Source organism: Chelonia mydas, chromosome 9, assembly GCF_015237465.2.
Source record: "Chelonia mydas isolate rCheMyd1 chromosome 9, rCheMyd1.pri.v2, whole genome shotgun sequence".
NCBI lineage: Eukaryota > Metazoa > Chordata > Testudines > Cheloniidae > Chelonia > Chelonia mydas.
The window spans coordinates 80,335,600-80,357,242 of record NC_057855.1 but is presented as its reverse complement, the minus strand read 5'-3'; the positions used below and the strand labels follow the sequence as shown (position 1 = coordinate 80,357,242).

The 21,643-nt window shown below is 43.0% G+C and overlaps 2 protein-coding genes across 12 annotated transcripts in view; one reads left to right on the top strand and one right to left on the bottom strand.

The window, feature by feature from the left end:
- LOC102929686 (ligand of Numb protein X 2) overlaps positions 1 to 4,250 on the top strand; it is a 46,103-nt gene extending 41,853 nt beyond the window's left edge. For all 5 annotated transcript variants that reach the window (XM_043521681.1, XM_043521678.1, XM_037908668.2 and 2 more), the window contains one exon: positions 1,159 to 4,250. In XM_043521681.1, the coding sequence (XP_043377616.1) occupies positions 1,159 to 1,294 (136 nt within the window). In that variant the 3' untranslated portion in view covers positions 1,295 to 4,250. The remainder of the gene's footprint in view (positions 1 to 1,158) is intronic.
- A 4,053-nt stretch (positions 4,251 to 8,303) lies between these two features.
- The window catches only part of LOC102944830 (pre-mRNA 3'-end-processing factor FIP1), a 34,405-nt gene continuing 21,065 nt past the window's right edge, over positions 8,304 to 21,643 (bottom strand). For 4 of the 7 annotated variants that reach the window (XM_037908417.2, XM_037908421.2, XM_043521683.1 and 1 more), the window contains 6 exons: positions 20,726 to 20,752; positions 18,845 to 18,902; positions 17,181 to 17,236; positions 14,917 to 15,109; positions 12,444 to 12,644; positions 8,304 to 9,697 (listed from right to left, as the gene is read on the bottom strand). In XM_037908417.2, the coding sequence (XP_037764345.1) occupies positions 9,565 to 9,697; positions 12,444 to 12,644; positions 14,917 to 15,109; positions 17,181 to 17,236; positions 18,845 to 18,902; positions 20,726 to 20,752 (668 nt within the window). In that variant the 3' untranslated portion in view covers positions 8,304 to 9,564. Of the gene's footprint in view, positions 11,501 to 12,443; positions 12,645 to 14,916; positions 15,110 to 17,180; positions 17,237 to 17,326; positions 17,750 to 18,844; positions 18,903 to 20,725; positions 20,753 to 21,643 lie in introns of those variants that run through there. The other 3 variants (XM_037908418.2, XM_037908419.2, XM_037908422.2) reach the window with 3 other exon arrangements.

Below are 21,643 nucleotides of genomic sequence, written 5' to 3'. Positions count from 1 at the left end.
TAACCAGCTGCCTTTATTTCTACAATTATGATGGAAGAGTCATACAATCATTTGTAAGCCTGAGTGATTTAACACTTTTTTTCCCCATCCCTGTGAAGGGTGTAATTATCAAGTGGGAGAGGGATCAGTTAGGATACTACAAGAGCTGATTATGCTATAACTAGGATTAAGTGGATAAAATTAAGGGGATATTTAAAATGAATATCAGGAGAAACTTCCTGACAGTGAGACTTATTCAGTTGTGAATAATCTCTCAAGGGGCGTGGTGGAAGCCCTGTTGCTTGGGATATTTAAAACTAATCTGGTTGACACACTAGGAAATGCACTGGCTCTTTAACTTCTATGGTTGTCTTCCCCTGTGAAACTCCCTTTTCAGTGTCTTCCCCTCCAGCTAGGAACATGTACAGCTGGCTCCTTCCAGAGCAGATGTCAGTGTTGCCCTTTCAGCCCATCTGCCAGGGATACTGTCAGAGCAGAGATCTGGCACTGTTCCCAAGGGGACTGAGTTTCAGCGAATGGTGCAGGCATTAATCCAACTAAGGACTTTTTAATTATTTGGCAACTATGTTCTGATATCAAATTAGTCCAATCCTAGCATGTAAAGCGGGCTCACGAACTACCAGCATGACAGAGTACCCTCCATGAGGCCTGTGAGCACTTCCCCATAGCTATTACTAAATAAGCAGCTGCAGCAGGGACCTTTGGACACAGATTATATCATCCACATCCATCTGCTTTTTACAGTTTTTCTCTGGATTGTCTTTCTTTGTGCTGACTGGCTCTTTTCTTGAATTCCCAACCACCCTTTCCCTCAGTCATTTCATTTCAGCCTCTCTCATATGCCTCCTCTCCTCCGTTCACTTGTCCCCTCTGCCGTCCTATATCTCTGTATGGCTAATCCCCTCCCAACCTCTCCACCCCAACAATTAAAAAGAAAGCAAATAATGGCACTAATGTGAGCTCTGCAGACCATCCCTTCCCCACACTCCTGCGTGATGTCAATTTGGATTGTAAACTCTTTGGCAAAGGATTGTCTCTTATTGGGTTTGTGTGATGCTTAGCCCAATGGGACCTTGATCAGTCAGGGTCCCTGGGTGTAATAGAGATAATGCAGGGTTTGAGTTTTGTCCTGACAGAAGTTTCCTCTTGCCTTACTAGGTGTGGAGATGAAATAGTGGCAGTAAATGGAGTATCTGCTGTTGGAATGAGCAACTCTGAGCTAATTCCCATGCTGAAAGAACAGAAGAACAAAGTCACTCTTACATTGGTGTCTTGGCCCGGAAGTCTTGTGTAAACATCAAAGCCAAATCTACGTTCACTTGATTTATGAGCCTCTTTGGGACCAGATGCTCATTAGATTGATGGGATAGCCAAACATGTTGCGGGCCTATCAAGGAAACCCTGAACTCTTGGCATATGATGTATACTTTCCAGTAGGCTTTCATTTCCTATTTGAAGAAAACATTTCCAGAACTTGATGAAGGCACATGTAGCTTGTTGATATATCTAAATTTTAGATCCAACATCGTAGCAGATTGGAGCGGCACTTTCACTAGCTTCATCACTGAGTCTAATCAGTATAGGATTATTGTGGGGACAGTTACTTTTCCAGTGGTCCTATATGAATTGTGCATCTCTATTTTGAGCCAGTCTCCTTTTTTCCTTCAAATCCTATTTTAGCTGTGCCAAGCCAGTGATTATAACTAAGACCTACCTAATCTCCTAAAATAAGAGCAACGTTTCACAAACTGGTCAAGGGTCGCTGTTGGCTGGTGTACTTGGACATGTCATTTTGTATCTGTTTTTAAAAGCCGCTAATAAAACTCTAAGTATGTGGACCGATAAAATGGTTCATTACCAATGGTGTTTACATTTCTTGCCCATAGAAGTCTAGTATTTTTTCAACCCTTTTGTTGTCAGGCAGATTAAGAATCCTGTTCGTGCTAATGCATTGTGTTAGCTTGTGCAGAAATCCTTACTGCTGGTGCCAGTTCAGTAAATTGTTGGATTTCTAACCCTTCCTCAACTCTGCTCTCCTTGCCTTGTGATTTTACTAAAAACCATCTTTTTATCATGTAGAAATGGGCCGTCTGAACATAACGGGCCCACTTATGCCCAAGAAAAGTCTGCCCCTAGGAAGTAACGCTATTGCTTTTATGTGTAGTTTCTTGATAGTCTGAAAGTGATGTTTTTTGCCTCTCCTATTCACCACTTTTCCCTCCCACCCAGCAGAGCTAAGAATTGGGTAGAATGACATGACCAAATTATATACCACCACCTCCAGCCACACTTCAACTGCTGTATGTGAAATGAACTACCTCCAAAAGGACAGTATCCATTTTGCTTTGTGATCTTTGTGGAGTAGATTTAGGCTTGGCCTAATTTCATTAATTTTTTTTTTATAATTTCAACAGATAAGATGTTTAACCTTTTTAAAATCTTTCAGTTGCAGGACAGTAGGGGAAGGGCTTATAATTTAATGACAGTAGACAGATTTAAAAAGTTAAAGCTTTATAAACCATGTAAACACCAATTGTCAACAGCACATGTCAAAATATACAAAGAGAATATCCTTCTCAACCTTGCTGGGTTCCAGACCCCAGGCAACCTCTACACTGCTATTTTTAGCCTCCTGTGAGCCTAAGTCAGCTGCCCCAGGCTCTGCAACTCTCTGCCAAGATTTGTTTTTTTTGTATAGATGTACGCTAAAGTTCTCAAGTAGCATTTTTCTTACTTGGTTTATCTGTAAATTACAATTATTGCTGGAAATATTGTCAGTTTGTGTGTGTGTGTATACGGTGAAATAGATAGTCGGATTCTTCCAAGCCTAACCCTATAGTAGAATTTTGAAGCCTGAGGTATAAAGTTTATTCAACATTGATAACTTGGGCTTTTTGGAAAATTCAGAATATAGGAGTTATTCCTCAAATATTTTCATTTATTATATATATTACATTTAATTCTAATCCCTAGTAGAAATGGTTTAGGGCTTTCACTATTAAAACAGAAAACCCTTTTAAATATGCTCTCTACAGCTTTCATTCTGACCAACATGGACTGTAAGAAACGAGTTTCCTTTAATTTCTATTATATCTTTTCCTGTAAAAATACTAGCTAGAGTAATTTCTTTTAAAAAATATAATGGAGTAGGAGTTCCCACTTCTTAAGCAGAGCCTGTGGCTACCTGTAAATTAGCCATTACAGCAGATCAGCGTTCTGTTCCTTGCTAGATTAATAGTTTACACACCAAGTGACTTAACTTGCTTTTAGCTATTAGCTAAAGGTTGTATGTAAGGACTCTTATCAGAAGTCATTAAGAGCAAATAGTTCAGGATCTAATTCTTATGAAAGCTTCCATGGTGCATTGTGCAGCCCCTTTCTTCAGTTGATAAAACATTACTGTGGATTTAGACTGCAGTTTTTCTAGGCCAGCTGGACTTCTGGGCCTCTTACTCCTGACATGTTGAACAGCAGGAGTAAAAATTCAGTCAGCAAGGTGCCTGTGAAAAAACTAGTATGATTAATTCTGCCTCCATCTGAAATGAAGGAAATGCAGAACTTCAGGAGTGTTTTGTTTTTGTTTTTTGGTCTTTTCCATACAAAGACACATAAGCAGAGCCTTGGACAATACAAAGCTCTGATGTCTGATTAGATCTGAGTGATTATTATTAGGCTTGTCAATTACCAAAAAAAAAATGGAATTCTGCCAACTGTTTAAAATTTTTAATCAATTTTAAATTCAGTTGTGCAAGATTATGGGTTTAATTTTTTATTTATGGGAAATTATGAAGTGGTAAGAATTATTAAACAGTAGATACTGATTTCAAAAAGTTAGCTTTGTAACCATTACAACACGAACTGTCAATCAGGTGTCAAGATATACAAAGTAAATATCCTTAAATCAGATTTATCAAGCAGCATTTTTCTTCTTTTCCCTATTTTTTTCATCAGGTTGTGTGGGTATGGTGAAGTGGATGCATACCAATACTATCTAATCATTCAAAGCCTAGTTACTATTAACTTAGAGCAGTGTTCACTGCTATTGTAACATTTGTCCCTTATTAACAGCCATGCTGTTGTGGTGGTGGGATATGTTTTTAAATGAAGGGGATGCTGCAAAAGGCATTGTGATTTTACCATTATTTCGTCTTATTTCAAGGTGCCTTCAGCATCACTAAGAAGTCTTAGTACATATTGTTTGCATTGCACACAAGAACTTGTAGAATCGTCTTAATAAATGTTGAATTGCTTTGATGCCTTTAAGTTATTCTAAAATGACTAGAAAAATATGGTGAGTGTTCTGACCTGAGGGTTTGAAAATAGGATGCCTGATCAGTAGTGGATATTTCTCCAACAGTCCTATTGTTCTAGATCAAGACAGGGACTGTCCTGGCCTCTGCCAGAGGAAGGAAATAAGCTTGTCATGTTGCATCTCCCAGGAAGAGAGCTGCTCTAGCTGAAGATGACCTGGGCCTGCATCTCCACTGGCCTGAACCTTTAGCAGTGATGTATACTAGTAAATATGAGGAGTGTATAAAACGTTCCCAAATCAAATAGTACCTATTAACCAATGGTGTCCTTGGCTACAGCTATCCAAGTACTTACCACATTTACCACTACCCCTATTTTACAGGTAGGGAACTTGAACCACATGAAATGACTTGCCAAAGGTTCCACTGGCTGTGAAACAGAACTTGATGCCTTGCTAAATCATCCCTGGCTCCCTGCATTAACCTCAAAAGCTTTTCTTCAAGTGAGGCAAGTGTATATGTTTCCTTTTGGTAAGCAGATAAGAGGGCTCTGGCAAAATGCCTCTTTCCAAATCTTAAACTCATCCTCTCTCTTACCTGGTCCTAGTGTTTAACACTAAGCGCTGTACATCCATTAGTGTATACACTGAGCCAGATTCTGAGTCTACACCAGTTTCACACTGGAATAATTTTGGACTATGTTTTCAAGATTTTGAGTTATGAAAATTTTATGCAAAATGTTTTTCAACCTCCTGACTACAACAATGGCAGATACAGACCCACTGTGTATAACAGGCAAACAAGCTGCACACACTTATGTGAAATGGTTACAAACCAGTTTGGCCAGGAGCTGGGATTCTGCAAAGTTTCTCCTGTTAAGCATATATAGATTTTTTTCTTTTTTATCAGCTAACAAGCATTTTTTTTTTTCTCCTGACACCAAGTTCTTGCAGACAAGACCAAGAGTGTCTCCCTCCCTGGGACAGTAGCTCCATCTAATGGGAAAGGGATGAGTTGGGCCCCATCTCTACAGAAACATACACTGATCTAGGGTGCAAGTGGACCTTAGAGCAGTAATTGTTGTTCATGAGATTCCACATCCTCTTCCCCTGAGGCCAATCAATGTGAGGGCCGGGCATGGAGAAGGAGAAAGCCTACCCAGGTATGAACATGCTCTGTATTAGCTTCCATCACTCTTATACCCCAACTGCACCAGGCAGCGTCCTGTATGCAGTGGGGAGGGAGAGAGGAATTTGAAGGAGACACAGGGCAAAATTCTGGATTGGGTCAGTGGGGTTATTTAAAATAAGTGTGCACAGATCATATGGGTGTGGATGTGCAGTCAGCCCAGCTCAACAGATCTACCTGCTAGAAGTAGTGTGGATGTTGTGACACAGGCAGTGGCTGGGCTAACCCCTTCCACTCCCCCAGCTAGAAGTTGACCTGACCCATCTCGGTCCAAACTCAGGTGGCTAATCTATGCCACAACATCCATGCTGCTCTTTTATGCACTAGCTTGAGCAGAGCTAGCACATGCTGGGAGGCACTCACAGCTGCAGTGTAGACATACCTAAGTCTCTAGCCACTCTAGCACTGGCATATTTTTCTGTGATGGTTGAGCTACACAGTGGTTGGTGGCCATAGTAACAGTACCTCTACCACTCCATTCAGAGTTGTAAAGCATTTACTTGAGGGGGAGGTTAGCAGCTGAATGACATCCATTGGTTTGCTCTGCCCTGTCACTTTAGCTGAAAGTGGGACTGACTTAAGGGTTGGGTGACCAGATAGAAAGTGGAAAAATCTGCATGGGGGTAACAAACACCTCTCTGAGAAAAAGCCCCAAATATCAGGACAAAAGATCACCCTACCTAAGGATGATGATCACCACCTCTGCAATATGATACAGGCAATGTGAAGACTGGTTGCTAATCCAAAGTTTAAGTCTTACCAAGTGACCACCTCAGTGCATTTTATTAGGGCTGTCAATTAATCCCAGTTAACTCACACAATTAACTCAAATTAATCGGTTTTAATCACACTGCTAAACCATAGACTACCAACTGAAACTTAAATATTGTGGCTGTTTTTCTAGATTGGTTTCAATTACAACACACAATACTATATATATGACAGTGTATATTATTATAAAATAGTTTTCAGTTCACCTCTTACAAAAACTATAGTGCAACCTCTTTGTTGTGAAAGTGCAACTTACAAATAGATTGTCTTACATAACTGCACTCAAAAACAAAACAATGTAAAACTTCAGAGGCTACAAGTCCACTCAGTCCTACTTTTTGTTCAGCCAATTGCTAAGACAAATTTGCTTACATTTACAGGAGATAATGCTGTGCTCTTCTTATTTACAATGTTACCAGACAGTGTGAACAGGCATTTACGTGGCACTTTTGTAGCTGGTATTGGAAGATACTTACATGCTAGATATGCTAAACATTCATAAACCCCTTCATGCTTTGGCCACCATTCCAGAGGACATGCTTCCAGGCTGATGATGCTCATTTAAAAAAAGTTCATTAAATTTGTGACTGAACTCTTTAGGGGGGAAGAATTGTATGGCCCCTGCTCTGTTTTACCCACATTATGCCATATATTTCATGTTATAGCAGTTTCAGATGACCAGCACAGGTTGTTTGTTTTAACACTTTCACTGCAGATTTGACAAAACACAAATTACTGATGTGAGATTTCTAAAGATAGCTACAGCACTCAACCCAAGATTTAAGAATCTGAAATGCCTTCCAAAATCAGAGGGAGCGGATGAGGTGTGGAGCATGCTTTCAGAAGTCTTAAAATAACACTCCGATGCAGAAACTACAGAACCCAAACCACCAAAAAAGAAAATCAACCTTCTGCCGGTGACATTGGATAATGTCTGACTTGGATAATGAAAATGAACGTGCGTCCATCCAAACTGCTTTGGATTGTTATCGAGCAGAACCCATCATCATCATGGACTCATGTCCCCCTGGAAGAGTGGTTGAAGCATGAAGTGACACATGAATCTTTAGCACATCTGACATGTAAATATCTTGCAAAGCCAGCTACAATAGTGCCATGAGAACACCTGTTCTTGTTTAGAGTGTCACCTGAAAGTGAAAAGCAGGCAGCATTATCTCCTGCAAATGTCACCAAATGTGTTTGTCTGAGTGACTGGCTGAACAAGAAGTACGACTGAGTGGACTAGCAGGCTCTAACATTTTACATTGTTTTATTTTTGAATGCAGGTTTTTTTGTACATAATGCTACATCTGTAAATTCAACTCATGATAGAGATTGCATTACAGTACTTGTATTAGTTGAATTTAAAAATATTGCTTTTACAGTGCAAATACTTGTAATCAAAAATAAGTGAGCACTTACACTTTGTATTCTGTTGTAATTGAAATCAGTATATTTGAAAATGTAGAAAACATCCAAAAATATTTAAATAAATGGTATTCTATTAACAGTGAGATTAATTTTTTTTAATCGCTTGACAGCCCTCCATTTTTATATATTGGGCAGATGCTGAATACCTTTTACCCCCTCTCTGCTATAAGCAAGTGTTCTTGGTATGGCTTTTTCCCCCATCTTAGTAAGAACACTTTTCCTCTCCAAAAATGAATAAATTCAGCGTTCATGAAAGTTGCCTAATGAATATGGCTAGAAAATGAAGCATTCACTCTAGAGCCAGAGCAGTGCTAGTACAAAGCGATCCTTGTACTGCTTTCCCCAGTATGCCTGAACTCCCAAGTGCTGGGCTTCTCTGCCAACCTGGCCTCTTGTACGTTAAGAACTAGACAGATACCACTTACTCTTCGCAGATGTCACCACAAAAGCTAATCACTACTGACCTGGTCTGCCTCCTAAATGGTAACATAGATCTCATCACCAGAGCCAAATTGTTCTGTTAAAGTTGAGGCATGGCTTTACAGAGCACTGAAAAGGGAGTAAATACATTTAATTGTGGTTTGGGTTTTTTTTCCTGTGCCTTCAGGGTGCACTTCATACCATTCTGTTGCTTCAAAACAATGGAAAATTTTAAAACCCACATTTACAAAAAAAAAAATTGCTTTATTCTGCTCCCCACAGGTTTTGTAGTTAAAGACCCATCAAATGCAGTGTCATAGCATACAAACTGATATCATGCTGTACTGGCTCAAGTTTCAAAGGTTGTAAGCTTCACACAACACTCAGACTTGCATAACTACAGTACAAAAAAATCATATGTAAAATTTCAAAACCATCTTATTTTGGGGAAGGATTTAAGACATTTTTAAATATCAATTCATAGAAGTGGAAGATATTTAAAATGAGACTTGTGGATTCACACAAACAAGTGCAGTATTCTGTGTAAGAACCAGGTATACATAAACCCCCACTTTCCACTGAGAAGTTTCTCTGTTTTAAAACAAAACGAAAAAACCCTAAATCAAACAGAGCATGAAATTTGATTGCATTTATTCTGAGATCTTAGGGGGGAGAAATGCATTGCACAGGTATATTAGTGATGCTGAATATAAATAAGTAAACCCAACGTCAAACTGCATGTTCCCTAAGGTGTTAGATTATTTATCTCAATTGTTACCAAAAATCCAAACTAATTAAAAAAAGAAACTCCTGCTCTCACCACAGTCTTCCACAGAACATGACTTTCCATTTACAGGTATAACATGTGGTAGAACTACATTCTCAATCGGTTTAAAAAAAAAGCTGGGTTTGAGTCTCTGAATGCCCTACCTTTTAAAAGCCATTAGACCAAAGCAGGTTCAAATGACACACCTGTAAAGTAGTTCCTTTCCATATGCTGCCAATCCTGCCATGGATGAATGAAAGATACTTTCATAGCTATAAAGAAATGGATTTGGGGGATGACACTTTCACTAACAGATGCCAGATTCTAAGCTGGCTCACAGAGGACCTAAATCACACTTTTCTTTGGACAATAAAGTTCAAGTTGCAGTTACTGTCCTACTTTTTAAAAAAAGGAACCATGGTTGCGCAAAAAAACCCTATTACCTAAATACATTAGTTTCAGCTGAAGCTGTCTTTCATCAGAAACCATAGGATCTGATACAATGAAGTTCTTCTAGGGTCGTTTACAAGAAGAGTAGCTCAGTGCTGTATATACTATTACTGCCATACTTCGTCTCGTATCCAAGTTTAACTGTGTGTTCAGCCTTAACGCTTGAGCTGTCACATTGCATTTCAATACTTGGCCACCAGAGTCATCTCTGCTTCCCTTGGAAAATAAAGTTAGATGCCATGCTGCTCACAAAGGAGCAAGTCCCTCCTAAAGGACAGCTGGGGGCCGTTACTCCTTAGCATCTTGTTCATCTCCCTCTGCGACGCCGTCATCACTGGCCTCCTTCTCCTCTTTGCTGCGCTTGTTCTTTTTGTGCTTGTGGCGCCGGTGGCTTTCACCCTCTTCACTCTCGTGCTGCTTACTGCAATGAGGGGGAAGGGGTAGAGAAACCAGAATCAAGCGTCAGCACGGCCAACGGCCACAGAAGTTCAATTGTACCTACGACAAAAGGTGCTGACAAGGATGACATGTTTTTGACCTAGAATAAATGTGATCGAGATTACACACACTGAGAATGTGATGCCATAGAAAGGTTTTTATCAGCACTTGTTCAAGGACGCTCTTGTTACTCATGAATGTCAAATCCATGAGGGCGTTACACAGGTTGGCCCAACTGGATGCTGATAAATCCTTTCTGCCATGGTGCACCAATATGTAATCTGTACATGCCACATATTTGACAGAGGTGGTTGTAGGAATAGTTTCTGGCTTTTACTAGAACTATTTTTGGTATCCCTCCACCTGTAAAAGCTGGGCTCCAATAATATGTGGCAGGAGGGAATGCAGACTGTGTAGACAAGAATAAATTTGAGAGACTGTTGAAAAATTTACCTACGCCAGTTTTTCTATGCAGAATCTCTTGGGACTTACCCGGGCTGGAAAGGAAAGACTGATCCTACTGGCAGAGAGAACTGCTGACTTCCTAACTGGACAAAACAGCCCAATTCTACCTCTGATAAGCCAGGTGTTGGCCCAGGACTGTGTGGGAAGGTTCTTTCCTGTTTCCCAAATGTGTAAAAGTTTCTCTACCAGGTTTTCTTTTTAAAAAGAGAAAAGGAGCTCTGCAGTTGCTCTGCAGGTTAAGAATGGACAAACCAATGCAGCAGGGTTGTGTAGGGGAGAAAGTGCAGAGGAGTAGCTCCCAGGGGAGTATACATGGATACCTTCACGCAGAGCATGTGTATAGATAAGATACACAAACACATTCTTATTACAACTGGCATTCCCAAACCCAGGGGTGGAGGTACACCTCTTGCTGAACACAGGCCCTGTATAAAAATCCCAAGGATGCAAGTGAGTTTCTAACTTGCTTTAATCATAGTTCCATTATCATAAAAAGAAACCACTCTTGGCATGTTGATAACTTAATACCTTCCCTCCAAGGATCTCACAGCATTTCCTGCACAGGGAGATAAGCCTCCCAGCATCCTGGGAGACAGATGATATCTCCTAGCCAGTCACCCAACACATCAATGGCAGAGCCAGGAACTGAACTTACTTCTGCTTGTTTTCAACCCTGCGCTCCGACCACACAACCATCCTTCCTCTCAAAGATCTTGAACATTTAAAATGGGGGCTTCATTTCTAAACATGGACAGATTTTCTTCAGACTTAAATCTAACCTAAAGCAAGTTGAAAATTGCGCTGCAGCCCCTTCTCCTACTGCAAGGATCCCAAATGACATCAGAGCTTACCAGCATGATCACCTCAAGCACTAGGCTCCAAAATGCAATTGTAATTCAGAGCCACCTTTAAAAACACTGTACGTGGATTTCACCATTTACTCAGTGGAACAAAATTCTCATCCAAGCACTCTGGGCTGCTCAAACGGGGGAGTGCTTGCTTTTAAAGACAGCAAGAGGAAAATCCATCTGTGTTTCATTTCCAGCTGGCATTCTGTATCCTAATTCCCCATCGAAGCACTCTAATGGCTTTTGGCATCATTTCAAGAGAGTACACGCCGCCTGTACAGCCAAGCGATTTGCTGTATTTCTACTACAACATCAGATCTCTTGGGTATCAGGAGTATTGTTATTAAACTAGCACCAGCTTCCATTTGTTTTCAGTTTGGATTTCATTGTGGTTCCCACCCTCTTGTGAGATTCTAAACCTTCCTTTACATCAAGAGAGCAGTCAGTACCTCTTGGAGAAATTCATGCGCATCCTGAAAGATGAGAACAGCATTTTACCACCAGTCTCCAGAGAGAAGGTTTTTCTGATACACTTTCAAAGTAAGTACATCAATTACATGGAGAAGGCATCATTATTCTCCCTCCTCCAGAGAAGCAGCCCAGCCTGAAACGCTAAGGCCTGGTCTACACTACAGTTAGGTCGACGTAAGGCAGCTTACATCAACCTAATTATGTCAGTGTACATACTGCAGCCTTGCTCCCTCCATGTAAGTGCCCTACTATGTCTACATAATAACTCCACCTCCACGAGAGACATAGAGCTTATGTCGGTGTAGTTAGGATGACGCAGTATCCATATCAACACTGTCAGTTACTTACGTCAGCTGTTGGCTGCCTTTCTTGTCAATTTAACAATTGACAAGAATGGCAGTCACTTACAGCTTCAGCTGTCACCCTGGGGCAGGTGAGGGGCTCCAGCTAGACCCTGCCTACCACCCAGGGTCCAGACTGGTGGACTGAACCCTCCGTCCTGTGCACACCCCTTGGAGTGGACAGGTCCATTGTTCCAGCAGAGCACAGCTGAGCTTTTCTTCCTATTTTAGTTTGACATTTTCTTTTAATGGAAAGTTAGAGTTTCCTGGTGCAGTGACCATGACCAACAGTATCCCTGCTGGGAACCAATGTGGGGGACCTACAGATGGTGCTTTGCCAGATCCCCTTGCTCCTGTAGAATATGAATACACAGTAATACAAAGGAATCCTTCCCCTACCAAGGATGGCTCTGAACCCCTGGCCAGATGCATTACTTATGGGGATTTTGCCTTCTTCTGAAGCATCAGATACTGGACAATGTCACAGGCATAGGCAATGCCAGAATGGACTAGAGGTTAGGTTTGCTGTGGATATTCCAGCCTCTGTCCTGAGCCAAGATCCACTCCCACTTAAAGGGTGTGCTGCACCAACAAGGAATCTTACCGTCTTGAAGACTTATGTTTACTGCTCTCCTCCTTCTCTCTGTGCCTGCGCTCCCGGTGGCGATCCTCCCGCTCTCTGCTCCGATCTCTACTCCTGCGATAATCCCGCTCAAAATCATAACCTCGCTCTCGACTGTAGTAGCGATATCGCTCGTCGTCGCTTTGGGGGAGAGACAAGCGTACCGTGAGGCAGGGGGAGCTGCTAGACAGAGGGAGGGGGAAAAATACGCTACTCATTAGCACTTGAGCCTGCCCTCTAATACGTTATGAGCTATGTTCACGAAGCCTGTGAAATCCCAGGGTCTCAGAGGGCCTCATCTACTCACAACCTGACCTATATGAAGGCCCCCATCCCCCCAAGGGAAACATCACCTCTTGGCAAAGTGCAACGTTGATTTTGTCTGGAATTCTCCACTAGCACAATCAGAACAGATATTTAAAAAGGAAAAACCCTCGCAAGTTCATAAGCTGCTTTATCAGAGCTCAGAAGCAACACTGGAGTTCGGATCAACATATACGTTTCAACAAACATTCATGCAACTGTCTGTAATAATAAACATAGAAATAATAGTTTCCTATTCCCATCCATGGCCCTCCCACAACACACTCCAACCCCTCCAACACAAGGTATAGGAGATCTCAACTAAAGAGAATGGCTTAGAGTTTCTATAAGGATGTATAAGAGTCTAAGGACTATTCTTACACATCAGTGTGTGGTAGAGGACCTGGCCTTTGCCCAGGTGGTCTTTCTGGAATACAATTATGACATGCCCTCTCTCCATTGATCAGTCTTGCTCTACGTTTTCCATAAACTAGAAGGAAATGACCAAAGTGGCCCAGAAACGTGGTCTTTGTATCTCTCCACTCTACTAGTGCAGGACTGTACTCTGCAGTACTCTTGTTCAGGCTACTTTTACATCATGCAAGTCATGGAGCATCTGCCACTTTGAGTCTATTTTTATTTATTTACACACAAATACAGATAAATACACATACACGCACCCGAGGAAACTGTATGATGCACACAGAGACCACATGATCTTATGGTCTGCACCCTTTCTCCAGCCTAAACATCTCACCCTCTTCTATATAAAACTGCATATCCAAAATTCAGACACATTCTTTAATTCCCACTCTCTTCTCCCCTATGCCTGTCTTATAACTCCTCTTCTCCATAAAAACACTGAACACAAAACCTCAAAAAGATCCCAAGTCCCATCATTGGAAACAAGAATGAAACATTTGGGAAAAAAGCCTGAAATGCTGTTTTGTGACCTATGGAAACAAGTTAAAGAAGAACACTCCCAAAATAGAAGCAATCAGCCAGAATCAAAGAAAGAGCTATCATCTGGGAACAATCACCTCAAAAAGGGATTAACCGATTACCGTGACTTGCCCTACCTGGTGAATACAATTTAAGCTCCTAGATGCCAACATACTCTACAGCAACTAAAAATGCTAGCACGATGCCTGGAGTGCTAAGCAGATCACATGATTCGTGTCCCCAGAATTCCAGGAGCCTTACAAATTCCAGTATGTTAACATGCTCATTCCTTCCCTGCCTGATCACCTTCCAAAATACCTGAAGCCTTTTTAAAAAGCTCTTTGTTACAAGAAAACAGCCTTGTTTGCTAGGCTCAGTGGCCTGGAAGTTCCCAGAGCAAGCAGCACCCTTTGCCAGGAATATACATATATTTTGGTGATGTTTTCAGGAACTACTGGCATTGCTGGGCATGATGCTTGTAGAAATATCAACAGTGCTTGTGACAACAGTAACAGCACGAGAGCCCGATGTGGGAGTGTGCAAAGCAACTGCATTGAAAGAACAGCAACCATCTAATCTTTCCTGTCTCTCTGGTTTGCAGCCTCCTCCACTGAGCTCTCTCACGGCTACTGTCCCCTTAAATCACACTTAATTTCCAGCAAGGTGGCTGTCTCCAGAGAAATGCCCATTGTCATTAAGGGTTTACACTGCATGGCAGGTTCACAGTGAACAGTGCTCCTTATCCCAAAAGCTTTCAAACCATGGGCCTCAGCAAAAGGGGGCAGTTTCCCATCAAAATTATTGTTACATTTAGAAGCTTTTCAAAGGTCATCTTGAAACTACAGAATAATTAATGGTACCTAGCATTTGTATAGAACTTGTCATGCAGAGACCACAAAGTGCCTTACACAAGAGGTGGATATATGTCATTAGCCCTGTATTACAAGCAGAGAAACTGAGGCATGGAGATTATGTGGCTGCATACCAAGTCAACAGCTGAGAAGAACCCAGGTGTCTTATCTCTTGTTCTTGTGCTCTAGCTACTGACCAGTGCTGTCTCCTCTTAGCAGGACTTAGTACTCACATGTCACCACCGAGTCCTCCAACAAGACAACTGTAAGTGTGGTAATAACTTCCATGCTCTCATCTGGCAGAGCCTAGCCCCCTCCCTGGGAGGCCATGGCAGTGTCACATGGACTACTGTGCTTACTTGTTGTATTCACTGGTGGTTGGAGTCCGGTCTCTGTCTCTCTCCCTTTCCCTTTCCCGCTCCCTTTCTCTCTCACGCCTTGAGCTGGAGTACTCCCAGTGGCTGCTGCTGGAGCTGCTTGTGCCCTTATCCACTGTCGTCACCCAGGGCGTGTGAGACGTGGAAATAGGAGGGTAGCTGATGAAACCAGAATCTGCAGTGAGAGAGCAGAACCTTCACTCGTCTGAAGGGTTAGTGCTGCCCCTTATGCTGACCCAGCGGGGAAAGACAACATGCTTCTCTGCACTCTGCAGCCAGGCCACACTGGGCAGCAATTTCGTCAGATCCTGCAACCTAAGCAGGTTTGGTCTAGGTCAGGTCTGGGATTGGGACTCACCCAGTAACATGTAGGTGGCTCCAGTTAGTGGTACTGCTGGATCAGGAAGTGACACTCCTCCCCCTGAATAAGCACTAACCCAACCCCCACCTCTTCACCCAGGAGCCCCTCATTTTCATGTATGATATTCTAACAAGTTTTAAGCATCATCTCCCTAGGCCAGAAACAGGCAGATGTTGCTGCAATTACTCCAGGCACTGATTAAGGATATTCAATTAGGAGCTCTGTGGGTCACAGCTGCCCACTTGGCCATGTTACTAGTCTTCCCCCAGGAAGCCCCATGGTTTCTTCCTTCCCCAGGAAGTATCCTCTGAGCAGGAGGACAAGACAAAAGGATCCTGAGAAGCCCTGACGGTATGTCTCTTTTTGATTAGCCAGCAGAGTCTATAGTTTAGTCTAATCAAGATTTCTAGCCAGCTCTGTTAGCTCAGAGAGCAAGAGGTCTGGTCTCTGACCCCTTGCAGGGTTAGGGCTGGTGCCTGCAGCAGGTAAATCCCAGGTTCCTTCTCTATCAGATGTTGAATTAAGAAATGCTTTGAAATATCATGCAGAGGTCTCACTGCTGGCTAAAGAGTGAAACCTAGTGAATCCCAGACCACCACTAACCTCCCTGGAGGTGTCTTATTCACATATTGACCTGCCATTGACCTGCTTCATTGGAAAGGGTCATCAAGGTCACAGCCTGAGATGGTATAGGCTGCTGCTGGGATGTTTATTTGAGGGAATACTAGATTAGAAGGCTGCAGTTTCTCAATATGCCTCATACCTAGGCTCTGCAGTCCCTACCTCCCTCTCCCCCAAAAGGGGGAGGAAGGTGTCAGCGCCTGCAATCCTGCCTGCTCGATGGGGACAGGCACCACTTGTAAGTGCCGCTGACCCAGGGCAGGAGCAAGCTGGATACTAAAGAAACAGGAAAGGACATGGGCAGCACGCGCAGAGCTGTAGCGGGGAAGGAGATCTACTGAAACACTGTCACTGCATCTTCCATCAGGAGACTAAAGGAGACAGGTTCCTGTGAGTGTACATGTAGCACGGAGTGAAGATATAGCAAGGGTGGGAGGAGGACATTCAAAGGCTCAGGCAGGAAAGTCTGAAATTTGGCTGGGGGTGTGTTCTTCCCTGGAAAAAGCTAGGATTACAACTAGGGGCACAGGGACCCATGGCTGCACTGTTGCTGACATGGGAGTTGGGTGCTGAGAGCAGCTGAAACAAGAATGAGAACTATTTAATTACAAGCATCACCTGGGTCAGAGTCACTTCAGAGAGTGCAGCTGATCTACAACTGTCTAGAACAGAGGTGGGCAAACTACGGCCCGCGGGCCACATCCAGCCCGCAGGACCATCCTGCCCCTCCCCCACAGCCTCAGCATGCCACGCCGCCAGTGCTCTGGCCCGCCGCTCTTGCCGGGCAGCATGGCTAGCTCCAACATGGTAAGGGGGCAGGGAGCACTGAGCCCCGGGGGGCACAGTCAGGAGACAGGGAGGAGTTGGATGGGTCAGGGGGGCGTGGGGGGGCTGGATAGGTGTGAGTCCCAGGGGGCGGGTTCCAGGGGGCAGTCAGGGGGTAGGAAGTGGGAGGGGACAGATAGGGGGCAGGAGCCAGGCTGTTTGGGGAGGCACAGCCTTCCCTACCTAGCCCTCCATACAGTTTTGCAACTTTTATGTGGCCCTTGGGCCAAAGTTTGCCCACCCCTGGTCTAGAATGTTTACTGCTAGGCCCATTACTGACACCCGCTGTCAGCGACTGGGCTGTCTGGAACGCAGACACAGCTTCAAAGGTCACAGTGACAGAGCCATAGGTCAGCCTAGCACAAGGGTAAGTTACCAACAACCCTCTGGCCAGCCCCACGCCCAGTCAGTTCCACCATTCTGTAGCTTCTGTGCTCACCTGCAGAGCTGTATCCAAATGGTGGAGGCTGCCTGTTATTGTAGCCGGCAGGTTGGCTTTGGAGAGAACACAAGGACACCAGTTACTAACATCAGTTACCTGCCATCAGTTTAGCATACAGAGCAGGAACCTGCAATACACGTATTGTTAACTCAATGGAAAGATTAAGACAGGACCCCTCCCCGCCCCACAGATGCCACAAATCTCTTCCTAACCCCCTTGCTTTTCTGTTCAACTCCTGAAATCCAAGCTGGGTTCTTCACACCTGCCTGGTCTCCAGACCAACAGGTCTCCACTCTGCTGCTGCTGTTTCCCCCCATTGCCCTGGGTTGAGGCTGGATGTGGGATCTGGTAGCAGGGAGAGGCAGAACAGAGTGTGAGGTCTTGCCGGGAGGATGGAGATAAGAAGGGAGGGACTGGATCTGGCCAGAAGCCCTGACAGTCTCCCCTCCCTCTAGTCACAGATCCTCCTTCCTCTTTGTCATGATGCCCTGTAGCGGCCACACCAAAATTCAGGAAAATGGTCAGTCTTGAAAAGGCCAGAGGCAGTGTGAAAATGGAAGATCGTGCTGGAAATGAGAAGTGAGGAAAACTTATCAGAGTCTAAGGAAAGGTTCTACTTAGGTTCACTCACGTTTTGGGCAAAAAATTGTGTAAATTAATGTAATACAGGAACGAGTTTGTTCATCTCTAGCAGATGGTGGCAGATCATTTGGGGATGGAAGGAGTGGCGATTTGAACGAAATGAGATTTTCTTTAATAGCTATAAAGCCATGTGTTATGCTACTCTTAAACAATAATCACATTTTGCCCTCCATAGCATTTTTCATGCAAGGATCTCCAACCATTCTTCTTTTGGGGGGGGAGGCCATCTGGGAACTTTAGCCATGCAAGATGACCTTTCACCTCACAGACGGCTCCCTGAAGCATGATGTGGTGTGGTGGACTGGGAGTCTGGCAATTTAAGTTATATTCCTGGCTCTGCCATGAGCCTGTTCTGTGTTCTTGGGCAAGACCCTTTGCCTCCACGAGCATTAGTCTTCCATCGTCCTCCCCAATCTGCACGAGGCTCATAATGCTTCATAAGAAATAATTCATAGCAGCAAAGTGCTCTAAGATCCTTGGATGAAAACTGCCAGGGAAATGCAAAATAGCATTATTAAGAACACCGTGAAAGTGACAATACAATTCCTAATACTGGTCGTGAACATATTCCTAGCATGTGTGTGACATGGCAAGATACCAGTAAACTGACAAACCAAGGGCGAAGTTTGCTGCAACAGATTAAAGCATTGGAGCAAGAGTTCACTGCTAACTTGGCAGTTCATGCTCCCCTTTCAAACCAGGTGCAGGTTGTAAGTTACTCTACAAATATTCTAAACGCAAACCTAGCATTCCCAGATACCATATGGCCATGCTGATGGGTCTCCTACTATGTAGCACACCTAGTTACAGTATCCCCACATCCTGCTCCTTAAGATACCTTGATTCTTAGCACTTCTTAAAGATTCTTCACGATTCTTAAAACTGTGAAAGAAACAAGATAGCTCCTACTTCCCTACTATGCCTCCCACCCAGAGTAATTCCATTTTACTGTCTATCTGCACTTGGCTGTGTAAAACCAGAATGGAAAATTATCTACCCAAAGGAAGGTTCTGCCTTACCCATCAAGTGTTGGAATGAGAAGAGCTGGTGGAGGAGCCAGAGGTGGAGGGAACAGCCCTATAAATAAAAGCACAGTGTCAAGATGAGGCTGCAGCAGGCTTACAGTGTGGGGCTAGACTCCCCCAGAAATCAGGCAATTAAAGCACAGTTCTACTCTGAACAGTTGTGGAAATGGCACCTTCTTACTCCACAAACTCACACCCCTGAGTGTATTCAGAGCCATATGCCCTTACCACAACTGAACCTCTACTGCTTTTTACTCCTATGTGCCCTACAGAGACAGCACAGCTAAAGAAAAAGGAGCCAGACTCTATTCTGGCTTGTGCACCATCAACAAAATATCAACTCAAGTACAGAGTGAAAATTTCCCCCTACATTAAACCTGTGCAGTCCCATGGAGAACTGAAGGCTCAGCTCTAAGATCCCAGGTTGAAATCCCTAGGGCTGACTGTAAATAGAATGATGGTTTTAGCTGTACATTGATTGAATGTGACATGCAACATGGAAGCCTACTGTACTCTTTTGGGAAAATCACTTTTCTGACCATAACTACACTGTAGAAGGCAGAAACCACGGTAGGGCAGAGCACAAACTAGACAGTTAAATGGATGTTAGAAGGGCCCCACATGATCTCTTTCCACTTTTTAAAAATGACTTGCATACCCAGGCTTCTAAATCCCATTGACTTTCAAAGTGGCTAAATCACTTTTGAAAATGAGACTTAGGTGATTTTGAAAATTTTACCAGTTTCAAACAAACAAGAAGTTCTTGCATAAGTCATTACCAATGGTAAGGACATCACGCTAAGTGAACCATTAGTTTCTTCCAGTGTAAACATTTGTTTTTGTTATTTTAAAAGAATGTGTTTTCTTAAGTTATTCTGACACTCAATCATCAAGATTTCCCCCCTTCCCCATTTTTGAAAGATTTTTAATCTGTAGATAATATGACTAGAGAAAGTTGTAATGCTTATGAACTCATCCCTCTAGAACAGTTGCTATTGTTGAGACAAAGCTCTGATCATTATTAGTGAGTCATGAAACTTCCTCTAATTACCGTAGAACCAAAAATCATCACAGGGTATTTTCCATGCATTACACTTTTCAATCCAATTACTCTATATGAAGCTTCCACTGTAGCTAAAGTCATTTCCTTCCCCTCCAGCCCATCATAACTTTAATCTAGATGGAACCAGAATTGCAACTGGCAACTGCAGCACCCAGAAGTAGGTTGGGATTTGTGCTCTGCTTTGCTAGAGGTGGCATTTCCCTAGATCCAAGCTCACTATGAGCAGGGTCCATTCAATAACAAAAATAATCCATTCTGCAATATTATTTACACTTAGATGAGAAGTTCCAATCAGGATCTGAAGCTCCTCAAAGTCTGGGGCTGTTCCAGCTTGGGCTCAAGCTTATTTGTTACATTTGGTTTGTTACCGTTCACCAACTCTACTGTACGTCATGGGAAAGAGAACTTCCAACGAAAATGGCCATTGTTGCCCCCTTGTTCTCACACTCTCTCTGAAATCCTACCAAATCAAAGTGCTTCATGTAAAAGACTCATCACTATGTGAGATCCCATGATGACACAAGTTGGATCTTCTGAAATTTAACCAAAAAACTTTCATGATGTCCTCTGCCAACCAAGCTCTCCAAGTTGCTTTCTGGATTATTCTTCCGAGATAAAATGATTGTTTTAAGTGGCCCTATGGATCATTATTGAGCTCTATAAGTTAAGCAGTTGAAGGAGTTTGAGACTGCACTGCTTATCAGTGCTTACCTTAGCCTAAGTCTGAATGAGCTCAAGGTAAGATGCAGCCACTCCATTTCACACTACTATTCTGACTCACTGCCACTGTTAAAAGCAAATCATTAGCCTACCTGGAATGGGACCTGGTGGTGGCAAGCCTATGGAAATAAGAAAACAAACTTCGTGAGAATAACAAGATATTAACATTCTTTTGTTACTGCAAGCTAATGAGCCTGGTTTAATAGTATCCTCTTCAAGAAGTTTGAGGCCAAGTATATTTCAGCAAACAGATATACAGTAAAAACTGTTCATTTCTCCCCCTCCCTTTAGCCATCATAGAAAAGAGGCAGAAAAGACCAGGACGCTATTACTTCATCCACTCAGGCAACACAATAATATTCTCCATGGATTAGATGCCCTGAAAGCATATTTATTCTGGATCTGCAGAAAAGGAAGCCAGCGAAGAGAGAAGCACTAGTATGATAGGCTCTTGCTGACCTCTTCAGTCAGGAGACTAGCTGCTGCATGCTGGACGAGGTAAAGGCCAAAGTTTGGCCTTCACTTCAGTATTCTAGCCCACCAGTAATAAAGGCACTGATCACCATAGTGAGGTCAATTTTTGAGTGGAAGAGGCACAGCCTTGTTTGTAGTAAATGGAAAAAGGTGTTTCAGGCCATTGCTGATGGTGCTTAGTTAGCAAAAGGAATCAATAGGATTCTGACACCGTGCACACCCTGGACAGTCAGCAGGCAAATGCCTATGAATGAGCAAGCCATCTTGGTCTTTGCCTGCACATTTTTCTAAAAGGCTGATCCAAAACTCCACTTGACGTCAATGACAGGTATACATGTGAAACCACTACAGTCCTAAGTCTAACTGTGATTTTACACCAGAGTTTAAGGACTAATTAGCTTTCACCTGAGACACTGACTCATGCAACACTAGATCAAAGATAAACGAATGACAAACTGTCCATTCAGAGTAAATATGTCTAATCTAATCTCCGGACCAGGATCAACACGCACTACGGAACCAGATGTTTTTAAAGA